Raw genomic sequence first — 12,029 nt, forward strand, 5'->3', positions numbered from 1 at the left:
AAATTTTTTTCACTACCACCTTTGAATATTCTCAAGATTGAACTACAAGAGAATATTGTACTGACCTAAGAGTGACTCCTTTCCAAGAATTATGTCCTTTCCTCAATTTGATTAACCCATTGCGATTCTCTTTTGACATAACTGATAGAAGTGCAATTGAATCTTGGAGAAGTGGACATTGGTTACTTTGAATAAACTAAGAATAGAGTGGAAGAAATGTAATGATTTTCTTTCCACCTACCAGGAAATCCTTGTTTTATTAAGAAAAAATGTTGATCAAAGGCCTCTCCAACCATAGACTCATTTGGGCATTGTGTTTCTATGCACTTGCATAGTAGTAGAGTCTTAGGTAGCTCCCGGTTTAGTGGAACGGCTAGAATTTCTCACACTTTCGCCGCTCGCAATGGAAGTAAACCAATTAAGCCTAACATTATTGGGCTGAGAACTTGGCTGCAATCCGAGTCAAGTAGTGATTCTAACCACATCTATTTTGAGCAAAGACTCTTGGTTTCAAGATCTTTCACCTAATGGGGCACGGGGCTACCTTGTCCAATGCGAAAGGTGTGATGTCTAGTGGTAGTACTAACACCTTTATTAGACCTACTACAAGTGGAAAATTTGTTAAACAAACTCTAAGTGAACCTCTACCATGAGAATGGGCTATGAAGGCTTTAGGGACCTCAAAATTAGAAATATTTTACCCATCTTCCATGGACAAGTATGTGTATATGGAAAAACAACGTCTTCAATGTGATTCCCAGCCAAGAAAAAAAAATTAATGCATATCCAAATGTGTTTTGGGTAGATAGACCCAAATATGTTTCCCCTAGATAGACCCAACTTGGGATTCTATTTATGCAAGAATGTCTAGGATAATAGATATATTCCCTCTATGAGATGATCTCAAAGAGTGGAGAAACTCTTGAAAGAGACTAGGCAAGGAGAGATGTAACCACCTCTGATCCCCCACCCCAAGACCTCATTCATCTAGATTTGGCTCGACCTCTATAAATGTAAATGCAAAGATAAGTGATGATGACTAGGCAGGGTGTTTGGGACTGGGAGAAAGGTGGATCGATTCGAGGGTGACGTGTGGCGCATGCAGGTGAGTAGTGGGTTAGTGGTGTTCTTAATCCACATGAGCGAGTGCATGCCCCTAGTACTCAACGGGTGGTTGACTACTCGGGCCTTGCATGGCAGAGCCTTGTAGTGGATGGTATCAAGGTGAGGAAGAGGAAGCGAATGAATGGGGGACTAGGATCCGGAGGCTGAGGAAAAGATGAAGCGTCGAGGGGAGGACATCGAGCAAGAGTGTTCCAAGAGGAATTGTGTGCCAAATTGGTTGAATGAGAGACTCTTTAATCAAGTGAAAAATAAGGTATGTCTTAAGCTTAACCATGAATTTTTTAGAAGCCAAATAGGTTTGTTTTCGATGTGCAACATATTTATCTTATGTCCGGATAAGCTTCCTTCGAAGGGCAAACTAGGTAGATGGCTCCAGGAGAACATTCTACATGACTGTGTTGTTTCTAAGATCTTTTACTTGGGAAAAGGCTTCTTCAATGTGTTCTTTATTTAAGGCCAATCAGTCTCTGAATTATTTGCTAAAGGGCCTTTGTTGTTTGGGCAATGTCTGGTGCATATCTTTTCTTTTGATCCATTATTTGATGTTAATAAAAGTCTGCAGAATGGTTGTCCTGTTTAGGTAGAAGTAGTAGGGCTCCCCCTGGCTTAGGCTTGCGCTGCATGACATACCCCAAACCCTAGGTTCTGTGTTATATGTCCCCTGGTGATGAGGTTGGAGGGAGGCAGGGTAACAGTGTGTGTAGTATCACTTGGAATTCATCCATTGAAACCCCAAAATCAATAGAAGTGGACCTAGGTCAATTGGGCACCCTAGAATTAGGCCTTAAATTTGGAGCTTTCCCTGGTGCATGTTTCCAGTGTGGTGCGTTTGGTCATATTGCCAAAGATTGTCCTGAATTGGTTGCTATTAGGGAAAAGGCAAAAGAGGATAATTTGGGAGGAAGCAACAAAGAGAAAACTCCCTGGGAATATCAAAAGAAAGATGAAAAAGGAAATGAAGTAGTGATGGGAGAAAGGAAAAATATGGTGGAAGGGGGTTGGGCTAAAGTTAAAGGAAAACCCAGTGTTAGGCAAGAGGCCAAGAAGGCTCAACTTAATTTTGGAACCGAGAGTAGAAGGCCTGGGAATAGCGAGAATCTCAGTTCTATTTTTTATTTGAACCCATTCAGCCCACTGATTAAAAGAGACAACCGCCCGTTTGCAAAGCAAAATTTTGATCTATAACGAGTGAAACTAGGAAAGGATCTCGAATTGTTCAAAATAGTCAGAGGGATGAGGAGGAAGTTGAGATGGTCCAGAAAACTGCCTTATCATGAAGAATCCTATAGAGTTCATGGGGTGCACGTGGAACGTTAAGGGTATTAAGGACAAAAAGAAAAATGCTCTGTTTTGGGGATTAGTTAAATCTTGGGGCTTGTCCATTTTTGCTGTACAGAAGCACAATCGTTTTGGGAAAATTTCTAGACTAAATAGTTTCAGTGATTGGGAAATTTTTTATGGTAGAGTCAACTTTGGGTATAGTGGAGTTATGACTCTAGTTAGGAGAGATCCCAATGTTATAGTGAATCTTAGTAGTTGAGATCTTAGTGGATGGGGAGAGAATATGGGTTATTAATGTATATGGGGCGCACAATCATAAGGTTAGGAGAAATATGTGGAATTGGATTGCCAATTTAAATGCACAAGTTCCTTGTATTGTTCTTGGGGATTTCAACATAGTGGAAAAAGTGGTTGTTGATAGATGTGGTGGTAGCTCTGTTCTTAAAGGAAAGGAAAAAGAGAAATGGGAAGATCTTAGAAGGGGGCTAGGACGGCTCAAGGATAGTTGGTATTTGGGTGACTCGAGAGACAAGCCAAGGCATACTTATTTCAGCCTTCAATATCTTTCTTCTTCTTCAAGAATTGATAGAATCTTTTTCAGCCACAACAGGCCTCGTGGGTGCCCCACACCTTGAGAGTTTTAGTTGACTATTGTTCCACACTCTCTGATCACCTTCCTTTGAAGTGGAGCTGGACCACTAATGATGGGGCTAACATAGATCTTTCTCATTTCCCAAAACAAGGAAATTGAGAGTGAATAATTTTCTCTTCAAGGACCCACTCTTTGTGGAATATACACAAGAAGCAATTAGAAAACTTAAAAGGAGAAAGAGGGCTAATGGCTCTTGGAGGCAATTTGCTAATGAAATGCAAGGGATTATTAGAGTTATGGGTAAATTGAGGGCTGAAGAAAGGAGAGGAGAGAGAAGGTGTTAAAATTACAGCAATGTGATGAGCTATGGTGGATCAAATGCTAGAATCAACATCATTATTATTAACAAAGAGATTAGATGATAATTAAGACATGATTAGTAAGTGATCAATTTGATAGATTAATGTAGGCATGGATAATCAAAAACGAGCAAATTCTCATTAGGCCAATGCCTCAATTTTTAGAGTTTACATTCGAGCATCCAATCCCACTGATTTCTCCTTGATTCACTCCACCTCTTTTGCTTGATTCTCTCCACCTCTCCCAGAATATCTCCACACCTCCTAAATCTCCTCATGCTACCCTTTATTCTCTCCCAGTAGATACTTCTCACCTTTTCACAGGTTCTCTCACATTTACAAATTCTCTTTTACAACCTCTTGCCATGGGCTTGTTCCCACACACACCCTATTCACTTGTATATTTCAACGCCTCCCCTCAAGTGAATACTTCTAGCACACCTGGACCCTACCGATATCGTTCCTTCTCCACTGGGTATGCTGTAGCACTCTCTTGCCATGTGTCCTGGCTGTCCACAGTTGTGGCAAGTGAAGGTCCTTCCTCCTACTCTGCCTCTTCCTCGTCCCATCCTCGAGAGAATCCTGCTCGGGTGAAGAATGCTTTTTCTTCTCCTGCTCTGTTGAGTCGAGCCATTTCTTCTCTTTGTCTCTGGTCTCTTGCTCTAGTAGAGCTCCTTCTATCTCGCGTAGCTTCAATTCACGTACATTCTTTAGTTTTACTACAATGTTTTCATATTCACCTTTGTCCACACTCTTCATCAGAAGCACTGCTAGTGCCTCATCATCTTCTACCTTTTTGCCAATAGCTGCCAGTTTGTTGCTTAATGCTTTTCTATCTGTTCAAGTGTGTGATTAAAGGTTCACTTTCCTTCATATCCAATTTGTAGAATTGCATTAACAAATTTATCTTTGAATGTTTAGCTTGTGTGCCAAATAATTTATTGAGATCATCCCATGCATCTTTTGCCCACTGTATCCCTGTGATGTGATGACTGAGTGCGATAAGTCCCAATGCTTTTTCATTCCTGCTCTTCCACTCATTTTCCCCTCTCACCTCTGGGCATTCATCTCTTCCCTCAACTAGCCCCCACAAATTTTTCCTCATGAGCAGATACATGGTTTTTGTCTGCCATGTATAAAACTGCTCCCTATTAAATTTGGCTATCTCTTGTGCCGTACTTATGATAATGTGAAGGGGGTCTTAACTCTTGATCCAATTTCAAGATTCAAGGTCAGTGTCTACCCTTTTACAACTCAATCTGGTGTTTAGGAGATGATTACAACAGATTTATCAGCATAAAATTACCAAAAATTACATTAAATCAAGGGTAACCAATTTGTACGGAATGGTTGGAGTATCAAACCATCTCCAAATTGCAATCTGAAGTTATAGGGATCTGTATCAGATACCTAATGGCTAATTTGAACCCTCAATTACACCAAAAATTAGTGATTAGTATTGATTAATCACTGATTAGCAAATTAATCCTTTGTTTTGTGTGCAAAAAACAGAGTATGCGGGGATTCCAGATCTGAGGCCTTAGAGTTCAAATGAGCTCAAATGCTTTCAAGGCCATCAATAGAAATTAGTCTAGTAGAGGATTAAGCCAAGAAACACAAGATTTGACCAAACATTGAATGCTTAATCTCTGTTTTACCAAAGTCACCTGCAGATTTGATGAAGAGCTTGGATCTCATTGTAGACTTGATCAAATCAAATTCTATCTTCATCAACTTGTAGAGCACCCTTAAAAACCCTAGGGCTAAGAGAAATTAGAGTAATTTTATCTGGAGCAGCAGAAATATCAAATTTTCTTCAAAAATAATACGCGTGCAGAATCGTGATTTTCCTGAGCTGTAGAGGGCGGTTTGCTGCACCGATTTGCTTGGCTGTGGGGAGGCTGGCTATGTATGCCTAGAAGGGCTTGCCCTAATGTTGCCCCTCCACTGTTGGATGGGGGTGTAGAGGGCTACTTGAAAACAACTAAAAAAGTGATTATTTCTTAATCATCTATTAATCCTAATTAGTTCGATAATGGGCTCATAAATTTGATGGATTCTAGGCTAGGCTCTAATAGCATGTTAAAATTATAGCAATGTGATGAGCTATGGTGGATCAAATGCTAGAATCAATATCATTAACAAAGAGATTAGATGATAATTAAGACATGATTAGTGAGCAATTAACTGATATCTTAATGTAGGCATGGATAATCAAAAACCAGCAAATTTTCATTAGGCCAATGCCTCAATTTATAAAGTTTATATCCAAGCATCCAATCCCACTGATTTCTCCTTGATTCACTTCACCTCTTTTGCTTGATTCTCTCCACCTCTTTTGCTTGATTCTCTCCACCTCTCCCAGAATATCTCCACACCTCCTAAATCTCCTCGTGCTACCCTTTATTCTCTCCCAGTAGATACTTCTCACCTTTTCACAGGTTCTCTCATATTTACAGATTCTCTTTTACAGCCTCTTGCCAAGGACTTGTTCCCGCACACATCCTATTCACTTGTATATTTCAATAGAAGGAAGTGGGCTGCATTGCTAGAGGATCTTCTATTAAAGAGACAAACCATAGGGTTGGATGTTGCTGCTGCTGATACAACTTTGTACTTTAAGTGCCACACTGGTATTAAGGAAGAGGAGGATAGATGTTATAGAGAACATGAGAATTGGGCTAAATGGATTCAATTAAATAACAAAAGAAAACCAGACAATAGGCTGTTTAAACACCCAAAGAAGAAGTGTGATAGTGAGATTATTGTGGGAAGCATTTTGGATGAGGGTGGTACCCCTTTGAATGATATGAACATACTGGATGGGTGAAATTTTTGGGTTCAATCCTTAGTCTGAAAGAGGATTGATCTTTGAGGAGGTTTCAAGCTAAAGATAGACTGTTGGGTCTTCTGAAACAAATGGTGGACTCAAATAAAGCTAGATGGTTAGAAAGAGATATTGAGGTGGATGAATGCTGGTGTGCCTTGCTAAAGCTTGGGAGGGAGAAAGCCTCGGGTGGTTGGGATGGCCTATCTACAGAGTTCTTTATAGCCTTTTGGCCTTCCTTGAAAGAGGTGGTGAGTGACATTTGTAAGCCTTCAATTCAGGGCTTTGGGAGACAAGGTTTTTAAAGAAGGGCTTGTAACGCTCATCCCAAAATAAACTGCTTACAATAGGTTTGGTCATTGGAGGCCTATCACCTTGTTAAAAGTGATGTACAAAATTCTGGCCAAAGTGATCGCTCTTGGAATCACCCCTATGCTGCAAAATGTTATCTCCAAAAAACAACATGGTTTTATTAAAGGAAGGTCAATTTATGATAACATCTTTGCAGCTCTATTGGGAAGGGATGTGGCTATTAAAACTCAACAAAAATGCATCATGTTGCAATTGGATTTAGAGAAAGCCTATGACAAGATTCATTGATCATTTGTAGCTAGAGGGATCATTTGTAGCTAGACTGATGGAAAAACTAGGTTTTGGGACCAAAATGGCAACATGCATTTACACTTTATCCTGGGGAGGATACTCTAAAGTGTTGCTTAATGGAAGAGTCGTAGGGGGGTTTGAGATTAACAGATTAGTCAAACAAGGCTGTCCATTAGCTCCCTTGTTGTTTGCTATTGCCTCCCACCCCGGAGGAGGTAGAGTAATAGGCAATTCTATGCTTAGTTTGGGTATATGGTAGAGTCATAAGTTTAATCCCCCTCTAGCCCTACTTGCCTCCCATTAGCTCCCTTGTTGTTTGCTATTGCCTCCCATTAGCTCCCTTGTTGTTTGCTATTACCTCCCACCCCGGAGGAGGTAGAGTAATAGGCAATTCTATGCTTAGTTTGGGTATATGGTAGAGTCATAAGTTTAATCCCCCTCTAGCCCTACTTGATAGATCTGTTGCAAAGAGTCTCAACAACAAAGGCATTAGGCACCTGGTTGACTGCTGGGATAGGGATTTGGTAGGCTGGAAGGATGTGAATCAATCATCTATGGAATATTAGCTAGTTATGAGAGGGAAAGATATCTAATGGCTGAGGTTTTGGAAGTGCTTCAAAGGGAGTTATGCTCTGAAGCTACTAATACCTCAGTTTGAATTAAAGATTGGACGACTTGGCTCAATGTTGTCAAACTTAAGGATGGTAAAACCAGATATATATATTCATTGATGAGAAATGGGGATGCCAATGTGCTGTATTGCAATAAAATCTGGAATGTAAAGTGGAGCCCCTCCAGCTAGAAAAAGAGATGGAATCTGCTCTGGGATTGGCAGATCCCTAGGAAGTTTCAAGTCTTTTTGTGAAAGGTTTTCATGTGGGATTACCTATTGGCTCTAAACTCCAAAGGAGAAATATCTCTAGTTTTCCATTAATAAGCAAGATTCATTCCTTATGTGTGTGGACTAGTTGGCTCTTAATAAGGTAAATAGTTTCACATTTTACTAAGCGTTAACTTATTGGACAAGTTGGATGATTCTCCATGCTTTAGTACAATTGACTTCAAGAGAGAATATCATCACGTTAGGGTTGTTCCTCAGGATATTCATAAGATAATCTTTTGAACTGCTTTTGGGTTGTATAAGCTTATTACTCTTGAATTGCATAAGCCTTTCAGTGTTGAGTGTAATGCAAGTGGGCATTCCATAGGGGTTATCCTTCATCAAGAGGGACATGACATGGCCTATGAGAGCCAAGTCCTGCTCGAGTCTAAGTGTCCTTTGAGAGTTTATAAGCTTAAGATTTGGAAGCTTGGAGCTAATTTCATAGTTAAGATAGATCTTCAGAGCTTGAGGTACTTTCTTACGCAAATCAAGCTCACGAAAAAGAACATGAGGATGACTTTCTTTCCATGTTTCATTTTAAGATACTATGCATACCCTTGGGAAGAAGAATGGCCAACTTGCTTTCAATGTTTCATTTTCAGATTATGCATACCCCTAGGAAGAAGAATGCCAATGCTTTGACACACAAACCCTATCACGATGGATGCAGTTATGGTTGTTTCTCATTAGGAGCTTTCTTTGATGGGAGAGATGTATCATGAGGATGAGGATTTTGCACATTTGTGGATGGATTTATTTGCAAGCAAAACCATGGCATCCTACGTGTCGATGATGGTTTTCTTATGCATCTGATTCATCTATATGTGGTGAGAGCACTTAGGGACAAGTTATGGCCAAGTGCCATGTTGCTTCCTATGCAAGCCAAACGTTGTTTAGAAGCGCAAGGGAAGCTTTCCTGATTATCTTTATCAATAATTTTTTATGTTAATATAAGTTACTTGTTCGGCCAGCAATATTCATAAATTGTGACACTAGTGGTGTCAAGTGGGGTCATCCAAGAAGTCTAGTAGGTGGCTTTAGCTCTAGTGGTGAGACAGTGGCTCAAGTGACGCTATTCTGGGGGCATGGTTTAGCAAGATAGATCAAGTGGTACAATCCTCAATCTATGCCAAGTGGTAGGATTTCAAGGCCTCAATGCCAAGTACGATTTTAAGATCAAGTGGTACGATTCCCGGATCCCTGGGTCAAGTGATACGATTCTCGAACCTTGAGGTCAAGTGGCACGACTCCCGAACCAGTGTTAAACGAGCTCGTAATGGTAGGTGCATTACGAACGGATATTTTTTGCATTAGCTTTGCACTGGCGTAAGTGTGAGATACTGGATATATGCTGAAGCACGTGTGTGCACTATCGTTGGTATGCTTGAACTACACGTGTTATCCTAAGGAGCTGGGGATACCCCATGTTCCAAGTTTTTCCTGTGTTTTGAGAAAAGCTGCGCAGACTTCATCTAAAAAGCCACGAGCTACTGCTAAAATCCACTGTACGGGATCACTGCACAACTAAGTGCCTTCACCCGTGCTGCTAGAGATCGTCGTTCTGCTATGAAGAACTCCGTCCGAGCTGTTAGATTAAGCCATACAGTGCACTTTTATCAGTGCAAAGTCGTGCTAGATCATTACACACAGCATCCACCTATTGGTTTCAACCGTCACACACCTTAGCCACCTGAGCCTGTCTGCGCAAGGTTATCGAACCTTCGTATGAACTAGTTTGACTGCTGATGGTTGGATAAGTCCCTATAACTTTCTTGTAGAGGATTGGTTGGATAGGCACATGTAGCTTTCTTGTAGAGCCCCATCGGTTGGGCGCGATACACTAGACGATTGATCCATCATATCGGCTAACATGAGCTTTGGCATAGCACTGAGGACACGCTCTTCTTGGGCACTGTTTGTATGTTGCTTTACATTTCATGTGGGAATCTGATGGTCTTTCGAGACATCTAAGTGCTTGCACTTGTGTACTACCAAGAGATGTATGACTACCTAATGGGGGCTGGCTGTTCCGGTCCAGAGTGGTGTTGGAATGCCTGCTTAATCGTTGAGATTAATTCCTTAAACACCCAAGACAACTTCGATGCCCAGGAGAAAGAGGGGTCAGGAAAAGAAGTGGCAATGCTGGCCCAGAGGGCTCTCCAACTATCGCTTACTTTACTTAGTTTTTGTTGTTCTGTGCTGCTAATCGCTATGACAAGAATACAAAACTTTTTTAAATGCGTATCATCATAATCATTTCCTTCCAAGGGCTTAGCCACACTAGCTTATCTCTATTCATCACCGAACAGAAATTACTTTCGTAAGCAGACAAATCAACTTAGTATTCATGAAGCCTCCAACATCAAACCACAAACTATTGGCAATAAAATGACAACATAAGTCGGAATGGTACTAGAACACTTCTTTGAAAAAAACTGCCTTGTGAATGTAACAACCATGCATTATACTTGGACCATCTGGTATCCCAAAACTCAAGAGTTGGACTTGTCTTTGGTATTGATAATGCCAGTGACATGATGAATTAGAGCACTCAATCACTAGTTTCAAGCCCACAAAGCCTACGTCCATAAATAGTTTTGGCAAACTAAAGCCAGAACAATTTAAGACTATCAAGTACACCCTTTCTCGAAAAATCCAGCGAGCACTCAAAAAAAGTTATTTATTTTTATTCTATTTAAGGTTCCGGAGTACGCAATGAAATGAGAATCAAAACTGCAAGCCGAGTAAGTCAACCAATCGGGAACGCTGTGCCTCAAATACACCAATCCCATATTTTCAGCAACAAGCAGAAAGGCCAATCCTTCCTCTGCAAAATATTCTAAACGCTCCAAGCCTCTAATCAACACTACAGTTTTTGACCTCTAGTTAATACGTTGATTGAGTCTCTCTGAATTCCTCTAAAAAAAGTACGTAAACTAGTTGCCTTTGTTGGCAGCCACAACCAGTGCAATGTGGCTGATCAAATCCACAACTCGGTTGCTGTCATCACAAAAAGGCAACAGGCTAAAGTATACGAAATGATGATGAAGCCGAAAATGCTAAGAACAGCTAAAACTTGTAATGCAAAATATTGTCAGTACCTGTATCCCCACTCATTATCATACCACGACACAAGCTTTATAAAACTGTTATTCAGAGCAATGCCTGCTTTTGCATCAAAAATGCTAGACCTGCAGCCAACCAAATGCAAGTTAGAATCCCCCAGAAACAAGAGAGACTTCCTGCATTGCAAAAAACAGCATCACTTCAACTGCTTTTTGCTGCCTGTCTGCAGTTACCTTGCATCCCCAACAAAGTCAGTGGATACAACATCATCTTCCGTGTATCCCAGAATTCCCTTCATAGAACCTTCAGATGCCGCTCTGTAGAATAATTTATTCAGTTCACGTTTCACTCAGAGAAAGCAGTCCCTTTTGGATTTAAATTACTTCTAGAGCACAACCACAATAAATAAGATTTTCACAACGAACTTCTTCTTCTCATAGATATTATTTTTGTGACATTCTGCACCTTATCGCATGGTAACATTAAGATGTGCAAAAACAACGCAGCAGAAAATAGTATTGATGTTAACATACTTCACAGCCGCCTTTATGTGATCGTATGATGCCCCTTTCTCCAGACGACAAGTCAAGTCTACAACTGAAACATTAGGAGTTGGCACTCTGAATGACATTCCAGTCAGTTTCCCATTCAACTCTGGAAGCACCTTCCCTACTGCCTGCAGTGAATATAAAGGCCATGAATACATGTGAGGGCCGACTGCCCTTAGGTTGAGACAGGCACCTCTTTTGTAGAAAAGTAGCCAGACATTGTGACCAAGAATTAAATAAAGTTTTGAGAAAAACACCCGTGATTCTACACACCTTGGCAGCACCTGTTGAACTCGGGATGATGTTTTGCCCAGCACCTCGACCACCACGCCAATCTTTGCCAGAGGGGCCATCCACAGTCTTTTGGGTGGCTGAGATCCACAAATGACATCAACAGTAAGTTCTGATTATCACTTTTACATGCAGGATATATAGGATGGGCACAGGACCATAAAAGACATAAAGTTCAGAGCACAACACCAGTGGTAGCATGCACTGTTGTCATCAGGCCCTCAGCAATCCCAAACTCTTGGTGAATTACCTGAAAGCCATCAACATCTAACTGAGTACACCATGGCTATTTTAAAGGAAATAAGCTGCACGAAATCCCCAACAGTGAAATTACCTTTGCAAGTGGTGCAAGACAATTTGTGGTGCAGCTTGCATTTGAAACAATCTGCATTTCTGGCTTGTAAGATCCTTCATTGACACCCATGACAAACATTGGTGCATCTGCTGAAGGTGC

At 40.8% G+C, this 12,029-nt stretch overlaps 1 protein-coding gene across 2 annotated transcripts in view; it reads right to left on the reverse strand.

The window, feature by feature from the left end:
* Positions 1-10,331: 10,331 nt before the first annotated feature.
* Positions 10,332-12,029, reverse strand: part of LOC147613092 (glyceraldehyde-3-phosphate dehydrogenase, cytosolic-like) — a 6,205-nt gene continuing 4,507 nt past the window's right edge. Inside the window, exons 8-14 of one of the 2 annotated variants that reach the window (XM_086782398.1) lie at positions 11,910-12,029; positions 11,765-11,825; positions 11,558-11,655; positions 11,270-11,412; positions 10,970-11,053; positions 10,772-10,861; positions 10,332-10,670 (exon numbers count right to left, since the gene is read on the reverse strand). The exon at positions 11,910-12,029 is cut by the window's right edge and continues 27 nt beyond it. In XM_086782398.1, coding sequence (XP_086638524.1) covers positions 10,607-10,670; positions 10,772-10,861; positions 10,970-11,053; positions 11,270-11,412; positions 11,558-11,655; positions 11,765-11,825; positions 11,910-12,029 — 660 coding nt within the window. In that variant the 3' untranslated portion in view covers positions 10,332-10,606. Of the gene's footprint in view, positions 10,671-10,771; positions 10,862-10,968; positions 11,054-11,269; positions 11,413-11,557; positions 11,656-11,764; positions 11,826-11,909 lie in introns of both variants that reach the window. The other variant, XM_086782399.1, reaches the window with a different exon arrangement.

The sequence above is a fragment of the Cibotium barometz genome, chromosome 44, assembly GCF_041138505.1.
Source record: "Cibotium barometz isolate CiBa-2024 chromosome 44, ASM4113850v1, whole genome shotgun sequence".
NCBI lineage: Eukaryota > Viridiplantae > Streptophyta > Polypodiopsida > Cyatheales > Cibotiaceae > Cibotium > Cibotium barometz.